Below are 27,612 nucleotides of genomic sequence, written 5' to 3' on the forward strand. Positions count from 1 at the left end.
AAATAAATTAAAAATAATAATTTAAATTTCCATCAGTTTATAGACGCCGTACATTATGACTGTTAGCTTTAAAGAAAAAATATATATGCACACATTCTCTACAACCATGAATTTGCTTTTTTATTTTATTGTTTTCATTTTTGTGTTAATCAAGGACGAATAAAAATATGTATGTTTTAATTAAATTTTAAATTAACATTTAATTAAAATATTAATCTTTAAAAGAGACGTATTTGAAATTTGAGCAAAAGCACCTTAGTCCACAAGAGAAAAACAAAACTTGAATTATTTTTTAAAAATAGATTATGTTCTGTTGCAGAGACATACAGTAAATTTGTAAACCAAATTACCAATATATAATCTGCATTTAGAGACTTCTTAATCCCTAACAGCGATCGGTTAATGGTGTGCTGTGGGGGCTGCTGGGACAGAAGTTAGAGGAGGGGCGTGGTTAGTGCTATTCCGGAAATGTCTTTACGCCGCGCATCTGTAACGTCCAAAGCGCAGCGCTGGGATGTATTTCAGCAAAACGGGTCCAGTGATTGATTCATCTTTGGTCCAGATTTTTCTGCGCGTTTTATCGGCATTGTATTAAAGGTAAGGCTGCAATTGAGGGAATATAGTTGTGTTTTGTTGCCGACTGGCGTTTGCAGACAAAAGAGCGGACATGGGTGGGATTTAAATGGGAGGGGGTCATCAGTGTGAAGGGTTGCATTGCTGTCTGTTTTACCATGGATAATTAAAATACGCCCTTTTTAATTTTTGTAAAATGCTGCTTTAATTCAACATTTTACCTTGGGTGCTCGTAAAGCAGACAGGATTCTATTATTCCGATAGAAGAGACCACCCCCTCCCTCCTCTTTGCACTGAAACAATCTGGGTGATGATGCTTTGCCTATGTTACATCCGGGACATTTTCCGTCTTCACACAGATGCCACTTGGATGTTATCATTCGGTACCAGCACATGCTGAAACAAAAAAAAACAAAAAAAAAACAGCTACAGTAGACTGCTTAAATGGGTCAGGATGTCTGCATCTCAACATGTTTTTTTCTAATCAAGTTGTTTTTCTGTCTTTTTCCCTCTGTTTGTGTGTACTCTGATGCTCTGCTGTCAGTTAGTTCTTCTTTATAAAACAATGAGTGGACACAGTTTCTTTCGATTTCCCTGTTAATATCACTTTAAACAAAATAAAAATAATCTATAAACAGTTTGTTGGTTTGCAAAAGAGCATGGCACAGATGGAGGGTCCTCTAACTGAAGGGGAAGGCAGCCCCCAGATGGTATCCTTGAGGTCTGGCACAACAGGGAACCATGTGGATGATGGAGAGGTGGCACCGTCCATGAGGAGGAAAAGGAGAAAGAAGAAGGAGCCACGTCCAGAATCAATTATTGTGTACCGCTCTGACATAGAGAGGGCATCAGGGGAGGAACAAGGTGGAGAGGATGGGGCAGAGAGGAGCACAGAAGAAGGAGCAAAGTTTCTCCACACTCCCACAGGTGAAGGTGAGATCAGTACTGTCTTGTTTTAAAAGCTCACATCTATAATGAATAAACTCCACTCCAATGAAAATTGTGTTTTTAACGAGTTCTTGTGGCATTTTTTCTGATGATGGAGGGAAATATTAAGAAAATAAAGCTCAAAACTGCATTTCTGAGGATTTCTTTATTCAAATTGTTGTGAATCAAGAGCAGACAAAAAAAATGCGGTTTGAAAAAGAGCATATTTGTGACAGAAAATACACTTGGCGGGCCATAAGCTTCCTGCTCTGCTCCATTCTGATGCAACCACATGTAGACAAGAGGTTTGCATGTACGTCTTCATTTTCCTCGACTGAGCTGAAAACAGGATAACGGGAGGGGGGGGGGGGTCACTGTAAACTTCCCCTTTTAAAAGTAGTTAGAACTAAAATGTTTATGAATAACTTTTATGGTGTAAAGTATAACCCAACTAAAGTTAACCCCTCATCATCTATTTATTTTCCCTTAATGTGCATCCACTTCCTGCTATGGTATTTTTTTTAAATCATTTTTAAATTTAAAATATATATTAATAAAAATATAGAATGTCCTTACAAAAAAGTTTTTCAATGTTTTTTTTGTGATATGACTCTTTGGAAAGGTGTTTCAAATTTGTTCACAGTTCGCAAGAAACATATTTATTGTTGTTTTTTTCCCCCCTTTAGAACCAATCTCTGATCATTTATGTGCAATATGTAATCCAAAACACTATCTTACTACACTACACTCATCTTACTTTCTCCTGTTTATTATTTCTGGACAGGAGAAAGCTGGAGCCTTCCCCCAGACAGTCGCTACGTGACTCTAACTGGCACCATCACCCGAGGGAAAAAAAAGGGTCAGGTGGTGGACATACATGTCACTTTAACAGAAAAGGAGATCAGGGGTCTGGCTAAATCAAAGGAGCGCCTTGATGCTGAGTGTGAGGCAGGGGAAGGGTCGACACGTAACTGTACTTTGGGTGTGGGGCGGGGGCCGCATGTTGTCCTGTGGAGCATCTCCTGTGCTCCTATTGTTTTTGTCCTCTCCTTCATTACCTCTTTCTACTACGGCACTCTTACCTGGTACAACGTGTTCCTGGTGTACAACGAGGAGCGAACATTCTGGCACAAGATTACAATTTGCCCCTTTCTAATCATCTTCTACCCCATGCTTATCATGCCCGTGGCGGTGTTTCTGGCTCTGTACTCCGCCGTGGTTCAGGTGTCCTGGGCCTTCAGCGAGTGGTGGCAGTCGGTGAAAGACCTGGAGAAAGGATTCTGTGGTTGGGCTTGTGGGAAGCTGGGGCTTGAAGACTGTTCGCCGTACAGCGTAGTGGAGTTGCTTGACTCGGACACCGTTTCTGGCACTCTGCAGAGCAAAGCCCCAAGCGAACATGCCCAGACGTCATCAGTTTGAAGACATCCCTTTGGCCTCAAATTTTTAGTTTTCAAACAAAAAGTTAAGTGTCAGTAAAAAAAAAATCTTACTTTGGAAATAGTAAATCAACAATTTTTTTGTAATGTTTTTTTTTAATGAAATGTCTTTTATAAAACTGCAGTGCATAATCAAAGGATTGTGTTTACCAGGGTATTTGAAAGCTGCTCTACGTTTTCCTGCAAAGAATTCAACACTGCCTGAACTGTTCCTGTGTTTGTAACTGTTCCCACAGACCACACCATTGTTGTATTTTAGCAGGAGGGACATGGTAGGTCCAAATGTTCAAACTGGCCTTGGTTTGCATCGCCGAGCCGAGAAGGCAGATACAAACTATGCTGGGAGTTTACACCAAGTTTCACTTCGTCTGTAAATATTTCTACCTAACATTCATGTTCTCTGTCTTGTCCTGTCCATTCTGGAGGGTTTTAATGTTAAAATTTGCACTATGAGTTCAACTTTGACTAAAGGAAAACATTTGACCTTCCAACAAGTTGATTTCCCAGCGTCAACCTGTTTTATTTAATCTATTATTTTTTGCAAAATATATGAAAAAGACTGAATAATGTTTGTCATTCTTGTTTTTACCCATGATATCACCACTTAAATAGCTCAGTTGGTTTTAGTAATAAAAGTTCCTAATCACTTTGTTGCTCTTTCATTGAAGAGTCATTCATTTTCTACACAAACTTGATCTATCTATGCTATAATTGAAGCTCTAAAAACATCTTGTAGCGTGAGCTCTTGACAATATTAAGACTTAGCTGTACATTTACTTTTATAGCCAGTTTGTTTTTGGCATTTGCAAAGAATTATTTAAAATCAGATGCAAAAGAATGACTTCAATGTTCATAAATTATTTCAAGGACCAAGGAAAACGTATGTTTAATCAAGTGAAAAATGTTGGGTTATTGGGTTACGAAAAGAGATTACACTCTGTATTGAATTTTATTTTTTGTCAATCTGATGCAAAGTTGAAATACCACATGATAAAAATTTAAAGATGCATCAAATGCAGCAATGCATCAAATCACATTTAGAATTTGAATAACTGTTTGGAGTGATACAGAAAAAATTATCATTCCATTTTTTCCTAAATTAGTTATCCATTGAACACAGATAAAAACAAAAACAATGTGGGATCCTGCACACTGTTGTGAATGTCATCCTGATGCTTTCGGCCTGAAGATCAGATTACAAGTAGAGATCAGGATGTGGCCATCATCCTAATGGGGCTCCCTGTGCATTCTCCTCACAGAAACACTGGTAACAAGAGATGAGGAAGGCTATGCTTCTACATAAAACATAAATGATGAAAGAATGCATCCCTCAGTTAAAGCACTGTTTATCTTTAGTTTATTTTAAATAAAATATAAGACATCAGATTATTTTGTTAAACTACCCAAGCCGGTCATTTTTGGTCATTCACACCGTAAGACACAGAAAATAATAAAATGAGCAAAAATATCTCACCTAATGCCAAATAACTACTGGACGTGTAGACTGGTTTGGGAACGCTAAGTGAGGCTCATTTGTACAGTAGAAAGAGTTAATGAGCCCTACAACAAGTGTCATTTTTATCCTAAAAAACTACATCGATAAATCCTTGTAGAATCAGAATCAGAATCACTTTATTTGCCAAGTACAGCGCATGTACATGCATAAAGGATCGGGGCTGTAAAACCTGCAGGGCCAGGTATAATAAATTACCTCCGAGGGAATAAAATAGTTCTTAGATTTGGAAAAGAGGGAGCTGTACAGTGCTGCTACATCCATGTTAAGTAGCACCTGCATGTCACCAACCAATAGGCAGGTAATTCTCTACTGCCAGGAATAATTAGGAGCCAAAACATTATTTTGCTTAATTAAATGAGCCAAACTGTCTGTTTAAGCGTCATTACGAACCACTAACAATCTGACATTTCTGGTCTATGCATAGGTTGTCAAGATGTGTCTTTGTCAACCACTGACTTCAACGGTTGATCAACAGTTTTGAAACCAATGGACCCCCCAAGGTGACAACGCTTGCTCCTTTAACATAGGTTTTACCACTGACTACCTCTATAATTTGAGACCAGCTAATTATCCTGACCTCAACTTAGTTGAAGAATTTTTGGATAAGCTTGGATATGCTGTTCATGACAGTTTTCAACACAACTGTGAAGAATGAAATGCCATTACACAGCAGTGTGTAACCAGGAGGGGACACACATGAGGAGGTCCTAGAACAGGGGTCGGGAACCTTTTTGGCCAAGAGAGCCATAAATGCCACATATTTTGAAATGTAATTTCGAAAGAGCCATACAATAATGTAGTGTCCCTTCCCCACACTGAGGCACGGAGACTTAACCTCTTTTAAAGTTCTTTATTCTGGTTACTGCAGACCGCAACAAACGCCGTACAATTAATTCAGCAACTCCTGAATCTCTCCCGCCGACAGGAGAGCGCTTCTCCCAACTTTATATTCCCCTGCTACCGCTGCAGCCCTCCCATTTCCCTTATTCGGCCCATAGCTGAACCCTATTGGTCCAAACTACCTAACAACAGGCTGAGCGACAGAACTGAGAGCCAATCAGATCTCTGCTTGACGCGTTCAATGAACTCCAGAACTTTTAACGCGGCCCAACAGCCATCCAACTCAGTCCGCGACAATTTGTTTAAAACTAAATATACAAATGAATGTGTGCATTTGATTTAATTTCAACATTTTTAAAGTACAATAAGTCTGTGGATTCTTTTTAATAACATTGTTATTCTGTTGCTAATAAATGATGAGTATTTCTCGTGGTAGTTACGTGGTGAGTTTCTGCTTCGTTCAGGCGTTGAGACTTTAAACGTGATCGTAGGTCTGAATGTTCTGTAGATGTGACAAAGACTGATCACATGCAGACGGGGAGCCAAACATATACTCACACGCCGCAGTGGGTGACAGGCAGCGGGTTTTACGTTTTTATAATCCCTGCGCGATTCACCTGCTGTCCCCACAACCCCTCACCCCACCCTCTGCTTCCTCCCTCACACATCCCGTCCCGGCATCTGCGCGCTCTTTCTCAGAGATGGGAGCGCGCAGTTTTAGGCACGTCAATTCACAAGTTTCCAGCTGGTACAAACTCTGTGAAATAATAGATAATAGTAACTGATAGCGCTGGCGCAGATTTCTCTCTCTAAGCCCTGTTACTACTGCGCGCCTCTGGCATCGCATCGCGCCCGAGAAGGACTGGTCTAATGAAAAAAAAAAAAAACTATAATTAAAGATTTGTCTGCGAGCCACATGTGACCATCAAAAGAGCCATATATGGCTCGCGAGCCATAGGTTCCCGACCCCTGTCCTAGAATGTCATGGCTATATTTGTTTTTTTCTCCCTCATGCTACAGAGGCTCCTGGTTATTAAATGGAATAAATTGTTATATTGTCAATATGTCTTATTTTTTTATTGGCGATTTTAAATAATATTGATCATCTCTGAGGCCCAGTAAGATTTTAGACATCTGCGAAGATTTGTCAAAGTTTTCATGTATAAAGCCTGCAGAGTATCATGTGTTTGTGTTTAAGATTATGTATGGTAAAATGTGTCAGTACTGTATTATTAATTTTAGAAAAAAAGAATAAACTGCTCATTTCATAAATATTTTATAATCATTTGGAACATGTAAATTAATAACATAATCAATACTTGTGGGAACATTATCTTATGGCATTTTTTAATGTTATTTGTGGGCGGAAAAGCTCAGAGATCCACGAAGATGGAACTTGACCTACATCTCGGTTAAAGCACACGTCTCCTTTCTTAAATGACTAAATCTGACTATTATAGATCTACACATTTTTTTAAACTGGTAAACGAAGATCTGGCTTAAGCAAAACAACTCAAGAGATTTGCGCTTAAAAAACCGTTTACCAGTTAACGTTGTGAGTAGGAACGAAGTTTGCTGTTTTTTGCAAGAATAGTTTGTTTCCCCCCGGAACCAAAACAACGTAACACGTCTGCTTCGGAGGAGGGAAACTGAAGATGGCAAGTGCTAAAGTAAGCAGTTTTATTTTGCTACCTAAAACTCAGTGCTGTAACATCTAGGTTTGAAAATAATGTTTAAGTGTGCGTGTTCTAAGAAACAATAAAAGATAAACTCCTTTTATTAAAATGTAGACTGATTTAACAGCTTTGGCATGTTGAGACTTGTTCGGACTGTAAACTGACTCTGGGGCGCCCCCAGAGGATGAAAACAAATTAAGAAATATGGTTATTTTGCTTTAACTACTTAAGTGTGTTTAACAGCCGAGTGTATCCCAATTCGTGTGCCCCTGCAGTCAGCTTTGGTTCTGTGCATGGATGTGGGCTTCTCCATGTCTAACTCCGGTCCGGGGGAGGAGTCTCCCTTTGATCTCTCCAAGAAAGTCATCCAGAAGTTTGTCCAGCGTCAGGTTACCATTTTTTTTTTTCACCAACAACCACAACCTCTGGTCGAAACAAGGTTTTTAGTGAACACATTCATTTTCTTTTGTCAGGTTTTTGCAGAGACAAAGGATGAAGTGGCTCTAGTTCTGTTTGGCACAGACGCCACCAAAAACCCACTGGAACAAGATGAGCAGTACCAAAACATTGTTGTGCATCGTCACCTCATGGTACCAGACTTTGATCTTCTGGAAGAAATTGAGCATCAGATCCATCCAGAGGGTCAGCAGGCAGACTGTATCTTTTTTGTGTGACACGCCTTAGTTTGTTGCAAAAAAGGGTATTAAATAGGTGTTTGTTGAAGTGAAATATGGTGTGTGGGTATTCTTTTGCTGTAGTTTGTTTTCAGAGCTCACCGTGATTGTTAGTTTGACATATAGGGGTATTTTTATGACGGAGATAAGTGAGGGTCTGCTTTGATGTCTTTCATTAAGCTATCAAATGATGGGATGCTTGGTGCCAGGTGTATTGTTGTCAATATTCTATAAATTCTAAGGTGCATTTTTTTTCCAAGCATCCATCCATTCTTTTTCTTCTGCTCATCCAGGACATTAACAGTAAAAACAAAGGACATGTGTCGTCACCCATAGAAACTGCCTTACCTCTGGCTCTGGCAAAAATGAGGCAAAATCCTTCACCTTTGCTCCCTGATACGGTTGCCACCGTGTTGAAACCAGTCGACAGTGATTGGTCCGAGTTGCTCTGAGTCATCGTATCTATGGCAATGGCGACATACTTCCTACTTGGGAACACGAGAAGGGAGGGGTTGAGCTGTCCATTATTTTACAGTCAATCATCCAGGACGAGCAAAGATACCCAGCAAGAAAATTGACCAAAACAAACAGTTTCAATCAATTTATCTATAGAAGTAAATCACGTTTCTAAAAAAAGGCAAAATTTGCAGAGTATTTATGAAAGATCTGTAACTTTGCAACAGTGAAAACTTGGACTGTTCTCTTAGTTGTCCTTCACTCTTCGATATGATTGTACATTACAAACTCCTTAGCAGTTGTGTGACAGGGCTGGATGCTCTTGTGGTCTGCATGGATCTGCTTCAGAAAGAAACTCAGTAAGGACACTGTTATTTTGCATGCACACACACAAACAAAAGCAAACACTGGGTATATTCATGAAAGTTGGATGCAGTTTTGTTGAAGAAGTAACCTTGTGATGCCTTTGTAGGGGAAAGAAGTGTGACCGTCTAAACATCGTCCTCCTGACTGACCTTTGCACCCAGGTCAGCCCAGATAAACTGGAAGTTATTATTGAAAACCTGAAGCAAGCTGATATCACCCTGCAGTTCTTGTAAGAATGTGTTTTTTGGGGTGACTACATTCCTGTTAAACCATAAAGAATGGAACAGTTTTGGATTTAAATTGTATGTCAGTTTAATGATTTTCTTTTCTTCTTCTCTGGCTTTACCTGTTGATGGATTTACAGTTTGCCTTTTCCCGTGGAGGATGCTGAAGAAGGTCAAGGAGATGGGGAGCAAAGAGATCCAGGTCACCCTGGTGCAGGCAAAGGTCTCTCCAGGGAACAGCAGAGTGGCCTGGAGATGGTGAAACACATCATGCTGAGCCTGGATGAGGAAGATGGGCTGAATGAAGTTTACACTTTCAGGTTTTTTTTTTGTTTCTTCTGACTTGTATTTTCCCTTGTTTACATTGCTCTGTCTATAAAAAAAACATTTGTCTTGTCTTTGATGCATTTTCTTTTATTTCTTTTTTGCCGTTGCAGGAATGCTATAGAGCAGCTGTGCATGTTTAAACGCATTGATAGGAGACCGATGGCCTGGCCCTGTCAGCTGACCATTGGCAGCTCTCTGTCCATTCGTATTGTTGGCTACAAGGCAGTAAGTTAACCACAAAGGCCGCATCATTACGTGAAGTGCAGTTTGACCCAGTCCTCAGCGTTTATTGGCAAATTATTTTACATGCAGTATGTTCACTGATGACGAATAGTTTCAATTATTTTCTTAATCTAGTAGTGGCTGTTTATTAGAGCTTGACAATTTAAGCCAACAGTTTCACAGATTTTACGTTTGTTTGTTTGTTTTAAACAGACGTACCGCTGATGATTCATTAGGGATGGTTTCATGAATCTTACTTAGAAATGTTCATTATGCTGTCTAGGTGACTGAGGAGAAACTGAAGAAGATGTGGATCACAGTGGATGCTCAATCCAACCAAAGGGAGGACGTGAAGAAAGAGACTGTTTACTGTCTGGATGATGACAATGAGACAGAGGTGCAGAAAGAAGACATCATTCAAGGTGAGGGTGCTCTTGAAAGCTGAAGTACTTGATGTTTCCGCTCGCGTTATGTCTCAACATGCACTTGAGATCTGACTTTGGCCTCCAGTTGTAATTCCATCGTCTTTTTGCAGGTTTTCGATACGGAAGCGACATTGTTCCCTTCTCTAAAGTTGATCAGGAGCAGATGAAATACAAGCATGATGGGAAGAGTTTTGCTGTGCTGGGCTTCACCAAACAGAATCTGGTATTGTGCAGATTCACACTGGGACTCTTAGCGCTTTTATCATTGGGTTCAAGTTATCATAATTTTCTTTTGCAGGTGCTTCGCCATCAGTTCATGGGATCACAGGTTGTCAAGATATTTCCTCCTAAAGATGATGAGGTGGGAGCTTAGTAGACGATAGTGTACATATAATATATAACCACATGTTGGCTCTGACTTCCTCTGGTTTTCCCTCCTTTTTCTGTGCGCAGCATGCAGGAGTTGCTCTGTCTGCGCTCATCCGTGGACTGGATGAACTGAAAATGGTGGCTATAGTGCGTTACGCTTATGATCGACGCAGCAATCCTCAAGTGGGTGCAGCTTTCCCCTGCATCAAGCAGACTTATGAGGTCAGATAACAAGTAAAAACCCCTGCCCACCCTGTGTATTCAAAAATATGACTGCAAATCACTTTCAGCAACCTGTTCTTCTCTTACTCTTACAGTGTCTGATTTACGTCCAGCTGCCTTTCATGGAGGACCTCCGGCCATTTGCTTTTCCCTCTCTTGAAAACAACAAAAAGATTTGTCCTTCAGGTAAAACTGCCGTTCTGACTGCTGACCTGATATGTTTCAGCAATAATTCTATTTATCAAATAAAAACTCATTCAGTCCAAAAGAGGATTTCAAAAAAGCACATATGATTAAAACCTAAACATAAAAAACTTGGGATTTGTCAAAATTTTTCAAAGCAATCCTGTTTATCATTTTAACACTAATTTCTTTCTTCAAATACCAAAATTCAAGCCTAAAATAAAATCGGAACTTTTGTGCAAAAACTAATTTGATTGTGTGTTAATGAACTCTTTGCACAAACATCTTGATTTCTATGAAAACACACAGTTTTAAAATGTTTTTCTTTTGTTTTCTTGATATTTTTGAGATATAGGGATTTGATAGAAATATAAACTCAATGCGTAATCTAGTCTATTTTTTTATAAGGTCAAAGGAGCAGCAAAAAAACAAAAAAAAGGCTTTGTCCTGTCTGGATTCAGTTAGGTCTCAGTGACATCTGAAACTACTGTTGTCTTGTTAACTCAAGCCGGCAGGTGTTTGGTACAGACTGCATTTTGAGTGAGTTTGCAGCACTCCAACATTTGCATGCTGTTTCCTTTCAGAGCTAACACTACGAGTTGCTGGATTCAAGCTCGATGTGGTATGAGTGTTGCCATTTGAACCTTGTGGGCTTGTTCAGTTGCAATTACAGACATTTTTTCTGCTAATTTAGCTTCTTTATTAACAAGAAATAATGTTGTTCCAATTTTTCCATAAGAATTTTAAAAATAGTTTGAAAATGTTAGATTGTGCCTCAAGGAACGAGAAATAAAACGTGTTTTGGAGAAATTGTTTTGGTGTTTTTGTGCTGTCTCCCCTGTAGAGACTCAGCTGTCAGCTGTAGACTCTCTCATTGACTCGATGATGCTGATAGAAAAAGATGAGAATGGAGAACTAATTGACCTGCTGAAGCCCCACCACATTCCTAACCCTGCCTTCCAGAGACACTTCCAGGTACTGGAGAGCTGTTTGTAAATGCTGTGAATGTCTGTCTGCTCACTACAGGTTCTGCTTTTTAATCAGCAACATCATCATCTTTATCTCTTTTTATGACTTGAACAAAGCGCTGAACATTAAAAGCTATACATCATAAAAACAGTTAAAAACAACTTAATATTAATAAAATAAAAGAAAACATAGTAAAATAATGTTTTTAAAGGAAACTAAGTGATTGCTGTCACTCATTTAAAAAAATGTTGAAAGTAATTTTTTAGACTAATAATTAGATTAAAAAGTAGTTTCTGCTTTTGCAAAAATATTCCTTTTTTCTTTTTTTTCTGGGTGCAGGTTTGAACAGGGCAAACTCAGGAAAAATAAATAAAAAATAATTGTTGCCCTTTTAATAACTGTTAGAAAATCTGAATATATTTCCTGGTGGTTTGGTCTGTGATTAGCTCATTTAATCTCTTTGAAATGGGTAAGCATGAATGAAAAAATTTAGTAATATTCCATGTCCCAAAAGCCAAGTTCCATGACGGCTGGAGGGGTTTAAATATCTTGGGGTCTTGTTCCCGAGTGAGATTGACAGGCGGATCAGATGTATATATGTAGATATATATATATACATATATTCATGTATATATGATAAACAAGCGCCATGTGAAAAAAGTCCGGTTACATCTGGGTTTGTGACATTATTAGGAAACGACTCATGTACGGTAATCTAAGAAGAAAAAACACAATCATCTAGTGAGTTGATATGCAGAAAAGTATATATCTTTCTTAGTTAAGAGGTGCATCTCTCCATCCTTTCTTCAGTGTCTGCACCATCGAGCCGTGAACCCCGGCGCCCCTCTGCCTCCTTTGGAGCCGTGGCTGCAGGCTAAGCTCGATCGTCCGGAGGTCATTAAGGAACGCTGCCAAGCTTCATTAGAGGAGATAAAGAGGAAGTTTCCTCTGACTGAAGTGGAAAAAAAAAAGAAGTTGAAGACTAGTGCTCAGATTTTTGGCAAAGAGTGCGTTTCTGTCCATTTCTTGCGACAAAGAAGATAAAACTTAAATTGCATTTACTGCCTTTACTGCACAACACCAAAAGCAATGTCTGATAAATACTTACTAACATAAAAACATTTTTATTTAACAAAATACATCATTTTGATGTCTAGAGTGCACTTTTTGTATTAGATGTCAGAAACATTCCGTTCTGCCTAACCTTTTGTAATTCACAGTTCTAAGGAAGCAAGTGCTGATAAGGGGAAAGAAGATGAAGCAGAGGAGGAGTACAACCTGGCAGACATTGCTGAAGGCTCGGTCACTTCTGTAAGAATCAACGGCTTTGGAAAACGATTCCAGCTGATAAACTCCCCTTTTTTGTGTTCAAACTCTAAAATAAGCAATATTTCAAACAAAATGTGCACTTTTTGATCCAAAAAGAATAACTTTGAAAACATTTCATGGACACACCAGGTGGGCAGCGTGGATCCGGCAAGAGACTTCCGCACCCTGTTGAAGCAGAAGAGTCTTCCATTTGGAGAGGGTGGGCTTTGTTTATTTATTAATCTTTTTCTCTTCCTATAGACTTTTTGAAATTTCATTATGCCTCGTAGTGACTCATGTTCACTCCCTACAATTTTGTTTTTCTCTTCGTGATGACCCTCGCGTCCTTCCAGCTTGCCAGCAGCTGACACACAGGATCGAGCAGTTGCTTAGCAACAAGAACACACAATACTACATGAAGAGCATCACCTGTATCCAGGCTTTTAAAGAGCAATCTGTTAAGGTAGACAAATATTTACTATCTCTGGCTCTGCCTAACATGACATACCATGTAGTTTTAGGTTTTCACTGCTCTGCTTTACTTTGAATGTCTAGGTGTTAATGTTTTCTTCTTGTGATTTCAGCAGAGCCCAGTTATTTTTAAGTGTGTGCATTCCTCCAACACCCTTGAACGGAATATGAATGTTTTATACTTTATTTTAGATGGCAAATGCTGATCTGTACAATAGCTACCTTCAATCCCTGAAAAGGAGCATTCCCAGCAGAGGCCTGGAGGTCTTCTGGGATCTGCTCGTTCAAGGTACGATAAGCCTCTTTGCTACAGGCTGGAAAGCCTCTCCTTAATTATTCCTCTGCTGAGATGAAGTGAAACCTTTGCATGATTTGAATGCAAAATGACACTGGAGTCACAGCCCTGGTCTTCTCAAGAGTTCAACTGTATTTAAACAGATGGCGTGACTTTGATCAGCAGTGAGGAGGTTTCTGGAAGTTTGATTTCAAAAAATGAGGCCAATGAGGTAAAACTCCCTGTGATCCGTTACACAAATTAAAGGAATGTATTTAAAATATAATTTAATAAAATTTATTCTTTTTTTTTTAAAATGTTTAGTTTCTAAAAGCTGAGGAGATAAAGCAGGAGGCAGCTGCACCCCAAGCAGAAGACACTGGAGATGTTGATGACCTGGTAAGTGTAGATCTTGTTTCAGTCACAATGCAGATCACGTAAAGTGTGAAGCACACATTAAAACAATTGTGTGTTCCATGTCAGGACATGCATTAGCATGTGCGTCTGAGCTTGCAGCCCTGACACTGTTTTTTTCTGTTTTTCTGTGCAGCTGGACATGATGTGAGAGGAGAGGCTGGAGTGTCTGCAGATTTCTGCGGAATGTAATCTTTGAACCAAACCCGACCAAACCATTTCAGACGCCCATTGTTCTGCGTGAAGAAGGCCATTCTGCCTCCCACTCCGAGACTGAACTCTGGCTGCTGATAACAAAGAAATGGCGTCTGCAGAGCTGTGTTTAACCCAACTTTACTGTTTACACATAATGAATAAAAACTGTTGTACATAACATTCACAAAAGCTGCTCATTTATCTGACTTTAAGAGCTTTGAGTCCACTTTTAATTATAAGATTGCAGTTGCTTCTATCTAATTCTATTTCAGTTGCGGTGACGTAAATCAATATGAGTGCATCATTTTTAGACATTTTCTATTTGCGAAATGTGATTAAACAGTCATTTGCTGTGACAGCAGCAAATTAGGAAGTGCGTATTTCTACTTTGCAAGGGAAATCCAGTGCATTTTAGGATGTTCTTTGAACATCAATGGGATCTTTTGTGGCTTTTGATGCTTGCTGAGGGATGGAAAAGCTTTACTACTGCGTGTCACACAAAGAAAATGTGCATTTCCGATGCTTAGATTAGACTGTTTAACATGCCTGGTTTCAAACCATTATATTTTTCTTGACATTTGAATGTCTTTGCACTTAAATGGTATGGTAAAGTTAGGAAACCGTGACATCCCATTAAAACATCTCCAAATGACAAAATATCTTGTGAACTTGCTTCTGGTGCATTGCAAATGTGATGCCAGTTTTGAACTTAGATTTTATGAGAACTTTGAAATGCCAGCTTAATGGCTTTAGCACCAGTTCTATTTCATGCTCACACAAGCATTAGCAAACCCACTGGATGAAACGCTCAAACAAACTTGGTTGTAACATATCAGAAAGCTTTTCTCCCTTAAAAATAGCCTCCTGATCGTTCATTGCTAGCCTTTTCAAGACATCATTGTCAATGTCACTTCCTGTGGCAATAACGGTGGAGATGATCTGTTCTCTGCGCATCGCACTAACCGCCTCATCCAGGCTCGTGGTGTCAGTGATGCCATCTGTGATGAAAACAAATGATATCTCCGCACCACGCCTTGTCTTGCGACCACGTCCTTTCCCCAATATATGGTCAATGCTGTAGGTGATTGCGGCCCCCACTACTGATGATGAGTCAAGGTAGGGCAAGGCGGTTATGCCTGCAGCAACAACTTCACGGTTGTGTGTAAGGTTGAAAGCCACGCGGTTCTCATTCTCCTTTCCAAACTCAATCAGAGCCAGGCGGGACCGCATCTGGTCATTCTTGCTCTTGGCCATAGCCAGTCGGTCGGCCACCTTCTGCACAAATTCCCGAACGTGCTGAAAGTTGTCCATTCCAAGGCGCTCCGATCCATCCAGCAAGAACACCAAATCCACTGGCCGGCCAACACAGGGAGCCACATATTCCTCTGAGAGGAAGGAGGGAGAAAAAAACTACCCAATGCACTTTACTTGGTAGTGAAACAAAAACCCATCTATTAATAACACTTACCAGCTTTGCAGGGAAGGTCCGGGCATTTAATCACTGGATCTACAAAAACAAGTCAAGAAGATGCAAATAAATGAAAGAATGATCCTGTAGTTTTACTTAAGAGGACACGCTTAGAGTCACTCACCAGGGCAGAGCACTGATTCCATTTTCTCTATGAAGTTCTCAGCCACCAGATCAGTATACCGCTTCATCTCTGTGATTCTGTTCTTATCATTGCATGCTATTGACGCCAGGGTCTCACTATCATGTCTCTTGTCAAACATATCCCCTACTCCGATGGCATTTACTACGACCTTAGGGTCGTCGCAAAGGTACCTGAGGCGAGTGTCGTCATCTCGAGGGTCAAAGCGCCCGTCTGTGACCACGATGACAGAAACCTGTGCACGGGCTCTCTTGCTGTCCCGAATAAGGTTGTCATAGGCAAACTTGAGAGCAGTGGGAGTAAAGGTGCCTCCTGCGATCCACTGTAGATTCTTCACCGCAGCTTTAAAGGTAGACATGGAGTTTATGTTGGCATCATCAAGGCGGATTGCCTCAAAGGTCCCATTATGACTGTACTGAACGACTCCCACCCTTGTACCTTGAAAACAGAGAGGCTGAATCAATCTTAAATCTCCTAAGAAATAGAGGCTAATACTGCTGGTTAATTAAAACATGTTTTTAAATCTTATTTGTGTTTGACAGGTTTACAATTTGTTTAACAGTCTGATATAGATTACAGAAATAAATGCAAACTTCTAATCCAGCAAACTTCAATGAAAGTTCTCATGACTGCAAACTCATAATCCAGTTGGATTAATCCTGCAAATGCAAATTTTAAAGAAGCTAAACAGTTTTTTGGACAAATCACTTGTGCAGTTGGCTCTAGTCTTTGACCTGAAACAAGGAATTGGGCATACAAAGCAGGAGCAACAAGAACAGCAAATTTATGAAAACAATCTACTTAAAAGGGGGAAAACACATATTAAGTCTTTTTACTTTGTCTGTTTAGGTTTATAAGACTTTAAAAGTTTTCATTTGCTGTTTTGTGAAATAGTATGAATCACGCTTGGCCCTTTTTGTTGCTGTGAAGGACCAATAAAGCCACTATAACACCATTCTCACTGTGTCTCTGTTTGTACCAGTTGAGGATGTGGGGTCAGAGGCCATAGATCCGAGTCTGTTGATGGTGTTGATGACAAAATATTTTTCCAGGGTGAAGTTTGTCAGCCCAACACTTTCTGAGCTGTCAAGGATGAAAACAATGTCTAGAGCTCCACAATGCTTCTCACAGTCTGAAAAAAAAGATAAAGAAATTGCTTGGTGTGATAGCAGATATAATTTTTTAAATCCGTTTTTTAACTGAGTTCTGCAGTGCTTACCACAACATCCACATGTCTCTCTGATGTATGTCATCACATCACATTCCTAAATTATGCAGATTTAAAGCAATACAGCAAAAAAATAAATACACAAAACCAAACCAAATGCCTCTGTTGCATTTTCCTTTTGATCCATGTATAATTACAGTGAGTCCAGGATCGCCTGTTGGTCCTGGACTGCCCTGCACAGACAGATCACAAGGAGCCAGAAGGGAAATAAGAAGTAAGGTTATCATGCATGGTCAAGTCAAGTTTTTTGAGAGGCTGTGCAGTTTCTTACATCTGCTCCCGGGTTTCCCCTGGGTCCTCTCTGTCCTGGCTCTCCAAGCTGTCCTGGTTCCCCCTGCAAATCAGTGGGACTGACTCATTTCCCACAAGTAACAGCTGCACATGTCCAAAAGTATTCTCTCAAATCTTCCACCAAATGCCAACAGCGGTTTTCCTTTGGCTTTTTTCTAGCAGGTGAAGAAGCATGAGCGATAATATACTACGGTAATAAATTTGACAAATGTGATTTATTGTTATTGATGACAAAAAGAAACCAGTTTTGTTGGCATTACATGTTTTTCTGCGTTAGCTTTATTATTTTTTAAGTGAACAGCATCTTTGTCTAAATTCAAAGATACAAGATTTAAACATTTATATGGTAGGAGCAATCAAGTTGGCAAATCTGAGGGATAAGATTTTATAATACAATTTGCATTTTGAATTTGAATTTTTAAAAAATAGAATTTGAATCTGGCTTTATTATCATTGAAACAAAAGGCGATGCATTGTCTGTTATGTTACAGACAAGGGAGACATAAGATTTTGTATGATGGGTAACTAGTAACTAGCTTGTGTCATGTTGTCAAGAGTGGATAAATATGAATCATCATTTGTTGCATGAAAAGAATCTTTATTTTGACATTTTCCTCATGAGAACCGCTGTGTTTTCATAGTTTTAGTCTCTGTGAGCAGAAACTATGATAGATAGATAGATAGATAGATAGATAGATAGATAGATAGATAGATAGATAGATAGATAGATAGATAGATAGATAGATAGATAGATAGATAGATAGATAGATAGATAGATAGATAGATAGATAGATAGATAGATAGATAGATAGATAGATAGATAGATAGATAGATAGATAGATAGATAGATAGATAGATAGATAGATAGATAGATAGATAGATAGATAGATAGATAGGCTGACATAGAAATAAAAAAATTGAAATTAACTGAATCAGTAAGAGAATCTAAATCTTTACCATGTCATCAGTGAAGTGTAAATCAAAGCTACTTCACCATTTCCTTGATATTCTTACTGGCGTTCCTGGTGGTCCTTTATTTCCAGCTTCACCTTTGGCCCCACATTCACCTCTGCTCCCTCTGGGTCCTCTTCTGCCTGGTTCCCCTCTTTCTCCCTGAAAACAGCGGTTCTTTGTTGAAGTCTATGAAAACATACTGTACATCTGACAAACAGCAAAACATACAGGAGGTCCTCTTGGTCCTGGATAGCTGAATCCTGGTCTTCCTTTGTCCCCCTTTAAAGGAGGAAAACCAGTTAGTAAAGGAATTTAGGTTTTTGTAGAAATGATCAACAGATGTTTGTCCTTCTTACCCGGGGGCCACGTCGCCCAGGGTTTCCCCTTGGTCCAGGATATCCAGGATCTCCCACAACACCCTGCAGCAACTTCAGTTTACTTAGAGCATATATCCAACATTAAGCAGATACCACCGATGAAAAGAATTACAAACATTTTTTCCTGGATCCCCTGTCTCTCCTGCTTGACCTCTTGGTCCAGGGAGCCCCTGCTCACCCTGGAAGAGGTAGAAGATGTTCAAAATTTTTATTTCTGGAAGCTTCTGGGACTCCAGCTCCTGTTACTCCCATAATTGCTCAACGATGTTAATTTGGCAAAGCACTGGACTGGAGACAATATTTCACAGATGTAATGTTTTTCTTGCAAAGTGTTCTTACAGGACAAGTGAAATTCAGGTTATTTTGGCTCAACGGCAGGTACATGAATGCGTTGCTCTAGGGGATCTATTTAAAGCTTTCTTAGCTCTGAGGAGGCTGCTGAATCACGCTTCTGCCAAATCCCACCCACAACTTGATCTCCTCACCTTAGAGCCCTTAAATCCATCTTCCCCAGGTCGACCTCTCTCTCCCTCTGGCCCTTGTTCTCCCTGAAAAAAACAAATAGATTAGTCAGAAATTGCGCAACATCATCAGAAATGAACAGAAAACCCAGCAGGAAATGGGAGGCAAAGAGGAAATGTTTGAAGAATCCTTAGAGATGCTTTGCACAGACTGTTTCACTCAAGGCTCGGTGGTGGTGGGCTGCTAAAAATCCAAGGAGAGACTAAAATACAGCATTTTTCATGTACTAAAAGTCTCAGCAGCTGTCTGTGTTTCAAAAAGTATGCCTGTCTTTGAAATCAAAGCAGCTCCAATGTTTTTTGGCTCTAAACACCAGTTCCTAAAGGAGGAGTCTTTACTTTTTATTATGAAAAAAACCCCACTGATGTCTAAATTGAGAAACTGTAAATGCAAAAACACTTAAAAAAAATCAAACAACAAAACAAGTAAAACTAAAAACCTTAAGTATGACATGTGAAAGTTGCCAATGGATGTTTTTTCTGAACACAAACCTTTTCCCCCTTTTTCCCTACAGCTCCCTTTGCCCCAGGAGGTCCACGATCCCCTCTCCTGCCCTGGCAAAAAAAAAATAAAAAAAAAAATGTAATCAGAACAAAAAATGGCAGGTAAAAGACAGAAACACAACAAATACTGTTCTTGTGATACCAAATCGCCTTTTATTCCGGGATTGCCTCTTTGTCCCTATAAGAATGAAACATTTGTGTTCCTTATTTCATCTTGGTTTGTCACTTTGGAGGAAAAATCAATAAAAATAAAATGTTATTACCTTTAAACCCTTGTTTCCTGGAACTCCAGGATTCCCAGGAATTCCAATTTCTCCCTAAAATAAGGAAATAAATTGTAAACTCTGCATTTAAAATAAATGAAGAAAAACAACAACAACAACTACCTTTGGCCCTTGTTCACCATCAGGGCCCCAGGGGCCTGGCTTGCCAGGCAAACCTGGACCACCCTAAGTCAAAACAAACAATTAAACAGGTATTAGAAATTAAAAATATTAAAACACTTTTAGCATAAATTATGTAGTATTAAAAAATGAAAGACTTGTATTCCTACAGTTTCATTTACTCCATGATAAAAACAAAAGTAGGATTTATTTCCTTCTCTGAAATGAGACATTTGAATTATTTGATAAACGGAAAAATAAAACAGAAGCAAACAAGCAAAACATTGAGTTTTACACCCTAACAGCAGAAAAACTCTGGTTTATTTAAAGCTGCAGTTACTATCCGCGGTCTGCTTGTCATCACACTAGTTTATTTATGCAAGATGAAAAGCAGATCCAGATATGTCAGGGAACAGTGTCTTCTCGCTGGATAGGAGCTTGTTTCTGCAGCTGCCTGCAGCTTAAAACCAAATTCATCTTATAGTTTACAAAGCCCACAACCCGGTTTACACAATGTCGTGTAAGAATATTTCATTCTTGTGTTCAGAGTTTTTACTGCTAAATGTTTTCAAGATTTTGTTCCTTTAAAAAAAAAAACACGACTCACAGTTTTGCAATAATTAAAAGCATTTAGGAAAAGTGTCCTTAAAAGGTTCATACACCCGCTGCTAATGGAAACATTTTCATAATGCACTTAGTAATCACCAGTAACTTATATCCAATTTCTTTTATCTAGTAATAATCACACAGAGACAATTCTTTCTATCTGAATAAAGGCTGTCTGGAAATTTCATGCAGTTGTGCAATTTCTTTACTAATTAAATTGAGAACAGTTTGTTCTGGTAAGTGGCCAGCATCTTTTGATGATGCTGTTATTTTCCTTTTATTACTTTTTAATGTATCCCAATACATTTTTCTGGGTTTATTAAATATAAATATGTTGTATTAAGACACCAGTGAAAGGCACGAATCATGGAGATTGATTTTTTAGAGGAGAATCAGTTCTTACATTGAACTATTCTAACAATAATTGTCAAGGTTTTGAAAAGATTATTTCTATATATCTGTCCTGTAAAATAAATGTTTTCTTGCAAAACTTTTATCTTCAATTGTTTTGCCTTTAGTGATCATGAAAGTTTGTTTAAATCCATTATCTGCTCTTGCTGCAACAGAAATGGTTCTTGTGATTTGCTATTTCTTAGCTAAAATGGAAGAGCAAACATCTGGCTTTAACCCATTTTTACTCGGTAGTGGAACAGAGTATTTCTTATAAGTTAGTTGGATCTCATTCTGACATTTTTGACGATTATTTGAGATAATTTAACATGCCAGTACACTGTATCTTGTTTAAATTCACTTTTTTTAACTGACTCACTATCCAAAAGACTTGGTTTGTCCAAGTCATTATGCAGATATTGAAACATTTTCCCGCCAACCCCTCTTTTTCAAATCAAAAACACACATTTTAATTTTGATTTTTCTTTTTTACACCTTTTCTCCATTGGATCCTTGAGGACCGGTCTCACCAGCTTCTCCTTGGTAGCCCTCTGGTCCCTTTCAGAGAGGATGCAATAAGAAGAAACATCAGGCATACACAGCTATGAAGAGAATTGACATGAAATCTACTAAACAAGCAAGATGAAAATGTTTCTTGCTAAGTTTGTGATCACGGTCTACATGACTCAGCGGAGTTACCTCATTGCCTGGATCACCTTTGCAGCCAGGAGCTCCAATTCTGCCCATTGTACCCTAAACATAAAACATCACCATTTTTGTTTCATTTCCTTTATAAAATGTTCATATTCTACCTTTAAAAAATCAGTACTCACCTTTTGTCCGTGAACTCCATTTTTTCCTGGTACGCCTGCCACACCCTAAGGGTTTGTGATGCAAGGAGGCAAAGGGTAAACACAAGCAGCAACACAATGTAGCCTCAGAATAGCATGAGAAACATAGATGATAGCCCCACAATACCTTTGCTCCGCCTACACCAACTTCACCCTGTTCAAAGAGATCAAACTTATCAGCATCCTATTCTGTTTGGCAATGATTTAGTAAACTGGAAGACATATCTCACCTTATCACCTTTAAACCCAACTTCCCCCTGAGGATACACACAGATGCACCAATGAAACCTCACAGGTTACAGCACCAAAAACCCTCACCTCCCTGGTTTTAGCAAACCTTTGGACCAAGTCGTCCAATCTGACCTTCAATTCCAGGATCACCCTGAAAAGTATTAAAGATAAATTTGAATAGACTTGAAGGAAAAATTGTGCAGAATTATTTGATTTTCACACCTGTGCACCCTTTCTACCCTTTGGACCTGTTTGGCCTCTGGCTCCTTTTGCACCCTAAGAATGAGCAGAAGTAATCAAGCAAGACAAAACAGAATGAAACATGCTTGATTTGTTAAGAAAAATGCTCACTTTTAGACCTTTGGGTCCTCCTCGTCCAGGGCTACCAGGAGCCTCAAAGCATGTGGGTTTATAACACTAAAAGAAAGATCTTAAATGTGGATTAGGTTCCAGGAAACATTAAAGGCTGTTGAATAATTTCATAAACAAAATACAATAATTGTCAGAAGTCCTTAAATAACCAAACATAAACTAAATGTTTTACATTTTTGATTTAATGATGGCAAACTGACTCAATGTCTAATGCAGAATGAGGGATTTACATTTTATTTGCCACTGAGGCACAAACAAGTTTTCAAAAGTTATGTTATTGAGCTAAAAGATGTCAGTTTAAAGTAAGAATGTTTTGGGAAGTTTTTATATGAGGGTTTGTATAAAACCGATGCATTTATTTCTATGCAACTAATTATTTTTCTACCTCACTGTTCATTCCTTTTCTAGAAAAAGCGAATTCAAGGCCTTCCATTCACTTCCCATAGAGGTAAAATGCTGCAGTTTTTTTATGACAAAATGCAAGAAAATAACTTTCAAGCAGATCATCCTGATTCTTATCTTGTTAATGTTTAAAAATCAGGCTTACCTGTAGATAAGCTTGGTGTTTCTGCAAAGCAAAGAATCAGTGAGTAAATAAATTTGATCTGCTGTGTTGAATACTGAATAGGTGAAAATTATTTCATATTACCATAACTTTGATGATCCGATCTATCGATTTAGTGCTCAGTTTAGCCCTTCCATCAACGATCTCCATAACTATGTAGTCGTCACGGTACAGTTCGGTGGGAGATCCGGCTATCTCCCTCATGCCTATCTCATCAATGTTCCTGGATGCTGCCACTGAAAAGACGTGGATCCCCTGGTCTCGAGCCTTGTCTGCCATCATTTTGATCCCCCCACATGGACTCCCTGTCACATGACCATCAGTGATGATCACAGTGAAGAGGACTGCATCCTTTTTTGCGAAATAGTGGGTCATCTGGTACGTCATGTTTTTGAGGGCACAATCTATATAGGTGCCTTTTCCAAGATATTTGATCCGAACGAGATTCCTGATAAAGTTCTCTCTGGTTGTGATGTCACTGAAGGTGACCTGCGTTTGAGAGAAATGCAGGCCTCCGATGGACCAAATGATTTGAATCTGGCCCATGTACTTCTCAGTTGCAAGTTGTTGGGCAAACATCCTTGTGAAGTCTTTGATGCTTTCCACTAAGCTACCAGGCGGGGATTCCTGCAGGGCAATGGTCTCTGATGTATCAATGGCGAAGAACAGCTTTATGGGACAGTTGATGATTTCTGATGGACAAATAAACATTGACAAAAAAGTGTAAAATGGATTCTATTATGTCTCCAAAGCAAGATCAGCTAGCTTGATCTGTTAGAAAAAAGACTGCAGTTAGTTAAGAGCAGAAAACTTTAAGTCCTAATATTAATAACTTGAAGTCCCTTAGGTACAAATTTGGTAAAACACGCATACAGACAACAGATTTTCTGGTGTTTGTAATTTTATATACCATAGCAGTCCTGAACTTCAACGACCATTTTGTTTTGGCAATTCCTCTTTCTTACAGCACCTTTGAACCTAAATTTCACCCTGCCATAAACTCAAAAACTCACCAAAATTTCCGTTTCCCTAGCACCCAGTGAAAATATTTCAGAAAATCTTTTCAAAATCCACTAATGAAAACAAATGCCACATGTTGGAGATATTAAAAATTATTATGGGAAAGCAACAGGACCTACGGCTTGGAGGTCATGTTGTGGTAAAGTGTGGAATTTTGGCATTTTTACATTTTCTTATAATATGGAAAAAAGTAACTTTTTTTCAAGAAAATTTCACGAAAATTCCCACATACGTCGCCAGTTTAAGTCTGAAACCAGGACTGATGTTTTGTTGACCTTTGACATCAGGAAGTGACCGCCATCTTGAATTTTCCTAAATAATCACCTTAAGTACAAGTTACAAATTCAAAGTCCTTGTAGGCATTTCAATCTACTGGCTTCTAACTCCTCGAGCATCATCGGGAAGCTACTTGGAAAACACTTTTGGAATAAAAGTTTATATATTTTGAACGGCGTTAACGAGGCCATTCATTTCATATCGTCCATTTTTTGCTGGACTTCTGTGAAATAAAAAAAAATCCTCAGTTGTCAAGGAATTCCAAAAGTTTACTTTTGCCAATTCTCTTAAAAATTACATAGACCTATTTGTCACCCTCACTAACCAAAAAAATTACATGGTTGCAATGGAGAGGAAACCAAGAGAAAAGGTGCCGTTTTGAATTTTTTTATTTAATTTTCAATTAATTCTCATCATGTTCCATTATAAGGTATCATCAATTTGCTTAATGTTTGAACCCTGGCAAATAACCAAATTCTTACAACACTGAAGGACATATTTTTATGTATCAATAAAAAATGTTTTAAATTCCATGAGACAGAGTTAAATAACTAAAGGTAACAGTACTAAGCAAAGTTTATAAAACTCTCTCACAACCTTCAGGCTGAGGTGTTGGCTCAGGTGGGAGTGGGGGGGGTGTTGGATCTGGACTGTCACCTCGCCCAGGAACCGGTCTGGCCCCACGAGGTGGTGCAGGTTGAGGTACGCTGGCGTGAAGCATGCACAGAAGGATGAACCCTGAAATCATCGTCATTTTCTCCTGAAGCACACACATACACACAGTTCAGTTTGACTCCATAGCTTGTTTCAAGGAGCTGAGGAAGCTGTCAGAGATGTGAGGCTCTGCTGAGAGAGTCTGCAGAGTCTAAGAGTGCTTATCGCTTTTTTAAGAAACTCAGTGAAACACAATTCTGTGTGGGGGAAGAAAACATTGAGATGGATATTTTTTGGCATCATTTAACTGACAGAGTGCAGCAAAGTTAAAAGAAGGAATTTTAACAATATTTTACAGAAATCATTTTCCTCAAAGCAACATGTTACCCTTTGATGGCAGATGATTAAAGAACAAGGATGAACATCTTTGCTTTCTTCTTCTTTTAAGGCTGAAGGAAAAACCCAACATTAGCAGTAAATGCATAAATGTGCCATAGATTTAAGTTAGAAATGCACAATTTGGGTTTTTGCACCAAAGGTTTGAGCTTTAAACACTCAATTTTTCAAAAATTCCGATTTAAATTATTTTTCCAAATCTTTTCCAGAAAATTTGGTTACATTTTCAGGCAAAACTTTTAAAATGACTGTCAGTGGAAGCACATGTGGAGAAAATGTTCTTAGGGACTTGTGTTTGAAAGACAGAATATTAGATGAGGCCAAAATTGGTGGAAAATTCCCTGCTTGTTCTTCTTTTTGGCTTCTCTTTTCGGGGATTGCCAAAGTAAATCCCCCCACGATTCATTTTGCTTCAGGATTATGATGCCCCTCCCATCCCAACCCTCTCTATTTAGCCACACTTGGGACGTGCACATGGAAACACTGCAGTGTCCAGTAGCTCATATAATCTGGTAGCTAGTTTGTTCTGATGAAATATTGTTGATGTTTTGTTCAGTGTTCCAGATTTAAATTATTTAAATATGCAAATGCTGTTATTCCCAATTGGTAAATAGTACAGTTTGCTTATTAAAATTTCACAAGTGCACATTTTTAGGGAGAAGTGTTGGCACAATTTTATCTAGGAAGATCTGCCAGCTTCCTGCAGGTTTTCCAGAAATCCTGCCTTTATCTGATGATTACCTGAATCAGGTGTGTTTAGCCAATAAGTAGCTTCAATGGCAGGTTGGCTGGAAAACATGTTGGACACCAGCCCTGGAGATCTTGATTTTGACTCCCCTGCTCTGAACCAATAGCTAAACTGCCTGCCTCTTCTCATCCAACCACAAACATTTTTTGCTTTTAAAAATCGACATTTATCCCTCTATGTTCCACACGGCTCACCGGGTTTTCCTTCACCCAATTCTCTACCAGGAACAATGCCTTGTCATAGATTGGCCCTCAGTCAGTATCAACAACCTTTGCGGTTTATTCATCTATGGTCCGAGCCGATCCCAGCATTGGCCCAGAGCCTAAACACCAAACACTTTCATGCACATCTATTTGTTACACAAAAAAATATTTCATTGAAGTCCCGATATATTTCCTTATTCAAATGATTTGTAAGAAAAGGAAAAACAGATCAAAGGGTCCTAACCACCCCAGAGCAAAAAAGAAATAGAAAAAAAAACAGTATAGGCTATTTTTTTGTTGGCTTACATTTTTACAAGTTTTTTGTGTAACCCAAATCTGCAACTCCAGCTCTGAATTCATGTTTTATCAGCAGCACGGACACACAAAGAACTCAACCATCTGAAATCAAATCCAGGAAACCAAATACCTATGAGAATTGTTCTGGTTCTTTTTGAACATTTCTTTTACTTTCAATCATTGAGCTATAATACAAAAAAGGTGATGAAAAATGAAAAAAAAAGAAGAAATCTAAGGAGAAAAATACACACTTCACAAAAAAATTAAAAAAAAATGTTGAGATCTCTGTGTTTCAGAATCCTTTATCATGGCCTCAAATCCTGAGTCACAGATTTTTGTGGTAGATTTCCAGCCAATAAGTTTGAAACCTTTGAAGGTGTAGTCCTTTCCGAGGTTTTCATGAGCCTGTTCTTTTTAAAAATTATGTAATGTTTTGTTTTTAAGAAAACTAATTTTATTAATTGAAATTCCCCTCTATTCATATGGAACCTCATAATACTCATATGTTCAATCTAGCTTAGTTATACACATTTAAAATCATAAAATGCCATCTGTTCCTAAAGTCAAAATAAAGTTACTCACCTTGGGAGCAGAACGGAGACAAAGGGAAGACTGGGTTGTGTCAGGAAATACAAGCAGTCAAGATAATCATCTCCAAAGGAAATTTCCAAAATCTGCAGAGCAGTATTCTGGATCTGCACTGAGCTGCTCCGTACGCCACCACAGAGAGTTCTGATGAGATTCTGCTGCTGGACAAAAACATCGGCCCAGGCTCTAATACGAAAACCCCACTGTGGAGGCTTTAAGATGTTTTTTTGTTTTGTTTTGTTTTGTTTATAAAAGGATTCTGGGATGAATTTGTCTTCATGAAAAAAGGTTTGAGGAGCTCCTTTGCAAATACCTCCCACTGCTGCATACCCTTACATGGAAAGTGCTGCTCTGACTCCCTCTGTTTATGTTTCATGACTGCACAGCATGAAAAATACCACGCTGGAATCTTAACTGTACACAAATATTTCTCAAGAGATAACTGACCAGATCAGCAGAACGTACTAAAAATCTTTTATT

The 27,612-nt window shown here is 38.8% G+C and overlaps 3 protein-coding genes across 7 annotated transcripts; 2 read left to right on the forward strand and 1 right to left on the reverse strand.

The window, feature by feature from the left end:
• The first annotated feature begins 456 nt into the window (after positions 1-456).
• On the forward strand, positions 457-3,583 carry tmem169b (transmembrane protein 169b). Of its 3 annotated transcripts, none has more exons than XM_011489692.4 (3): positions 457-597; positions 1,118-1,506; positions 2,285-3,583. In XM_011489692.4, the coding sequence occupies exons 2-3, from the start codon at positions 1,233-1,235 to the stop codon at positions 2,917-2,919; spliced, it is 909 nt and encodes a 302-aa protein (XP_011487994.1). In that variant the 5' UTR covers positions 457-597; positions 1,118-1,232; the 3' UTR covers positions 2,920-3,583. The 3 variants fall into 3 exon arrangements, with proteins under 3 accessions (XP_011487994.1, XP_078795798.1, XP_011487995.1); XM_078939672.1 differs by having other exon boundaries at positions 460-597; positions 1,118-1,500; XM_011489693.4 differs by having other exon boundaries at positions 460-597; positions 1,122-1,506.
• Positions 3,584-6,824: 3,241 nt separating this feature from the next.
• LOC100049350 (X-ray repair complementing 5) lies at positions 6,825-14,256 on the forward strand. The gene is made up of 21 exons (XM_004081708.4): positions 6,825-6,962; positions 7,244-7,357; positions 7,442-7,625; positions 8,409-8,457; positions 8,571-8,693; positions 8,829-9,008; positions 9,126-9,240; positions 9,521-9,659; positions 9,773-9,885; positions 9,961-10,023; positions 10,116-10,253; positions 10,349-10,439; positions 11,281-11,411; positions 12,216-12,412; positions 12,626-12,716; positions 12,864-12,933; positions 13,067-13,176; positions 13,377-13,473; positions 13,623-13,690; positions 13,783-13,857; positions 14,009-14,256. The coding sequence occupies exons 1-21, from the start codon at positions 6,948-6,950 to the stop codon at positions 14,021-14,023; spliced, it is 2,178 nt and encodes a 725-aa protein (XP_004081756.1). The 5' UTR covers positions 6,825-6,947; the 3' UTR covers positions 14,024-14,256.
• Positions 14,190-27,485, reverse strand: LOC101170800 (collagen alpha-2(VI) chain). Of its 3 annotated transcripts, none has more exons than XM_011489695.4 (28): positions 27,127-27,485; positions 24,844-25,006; positions 23,035-23,642; positions 22,933-22,953; positions 22,365-22,430; positions 22,236-22,289; positions 22,120-22,164; positions 22,013-22,039; positions 21,910-21,936; positions 21,765-21,809; positions 21,631-21,684; positions 21,427-21,489; positions 19,939-20,001; positions 19,816-19,869; positions 19,695-19,730; positions 19,541-19,603; positions 19,013-19,075; positions 18,644-18,706; positions 18,507-18,569; positions 18,379-18,429; positions 18,211-18,309; positions 17,177-17,239; positions 17,043-17,078; positions 16,897-16,942; positions 16,657-16,809; positions 15,660-16,115; positions 15,536-15,574; positions 14,190-15,452 (listed from the first exon to the last, which is right to left on the reverse strand). In XM_011489695.4, the coding sequence occupies exons 2-28, from the start codon at positions 24,998-25,000 to the stop codon at positions 14,851-14,853; spliced, it is 3,117 nt and encodes a 1,038-aa protein (XP_011487997.1). In that variant the 5' UTR covers positions 25,001-25,006; positions 27,127-27,485; the 3' UTR covers positions 14,190-14,850. The 3 variants fall into 3 exon arrangements, with proteins under 3 accessions (XP_011487997.1, XP_078795797.1, XP_020568996.1); XM_078939671.1 differs by having other exon boundaries at positions 24,841-25,006; positions 27,127-27,471; XM_020713337.3 differs by lacking the exon at positions 27,127-27,485 and adding an exon at positions 25,288-25,370.
• Between the last annotated feature and the right edge of the window lie 127 nt (positions 27,486-27,612).

Source organism: Oryzias latipes, chromosome 21 (assembly GCF_053564925.1).
Source record: "Oryzias latipes strain Hd-rR chromosome 21, Olatipes_Hd-rR_3.1".
NCBI classification, from domain to species: Eukaryota; Metazoa; Chordata; class Actinopteri; order Beloniformes; family Adrianichthyidae; genus Oryzias; species Oryzias latipes.

What these genes read in the sequence shown, in the direction of transcription:
- LOC100049350 (XM_004081708.4), top strand. An exon ending in GAGTCTTCCATTTGGAGAGG is followed by an intron (nt 12,934 to 13,066) that starts GTGGGCTTTGTT and finishes GCGTCCTTCCAG; the next exon opens with CTTGCCAGCAGCTGACACAC. An exon ending in CTGGGATCTGCTCGTTCAAG is followed by an intron (nt 13,474 to 13,622) that starts GTACGATAAGCC and finishes GTATTTAAACAG; the next exon opens with ATGGCGTGACTTTGATCAGC.
- tmem169b (XM_011489692.4), top strand. Translation starts at nt 1,233, where the DNA reads ATGGCACAGATGGAGGGTCCTCTAACTGAAGGGGAAGGCAGCCCCCAG. An exon ending in CCACACTCCCACAGGTGAAG is followed by an intron (nt 1,507 to 2,284) that starts GTGAGATCAGTA and finishes ATTTCTGGACAG; the next exon opens with GAGAAAGCTGGAGCCTTCCC.
- LOC101170800 (XM_011489695.4), bottom strand. Translation starts at nt 25,000, where the DNA reads ATGACGATGATTTCAGGGTTCATCCTTCTGTGCATGCTTCACGCCAGC. An exon ending in ATGGAGTTCACGGACAAAAG is followed by an intron (nt 21,685 to 21,764) that starts GTGAGTACTGAT and finishes TTTTATGTTTAG; the next exon opens with GGTACAATGGGCAGAATTGG. An exon ending in TGACCCCACATCCTCAACTG is followed by an intron (nt 16,116 to 16,656) that starts GTACAAACAGAG and finishes TCTGTTTTCAAG; the next exon opens with GTACAAGGGTGGGAGTCGTT.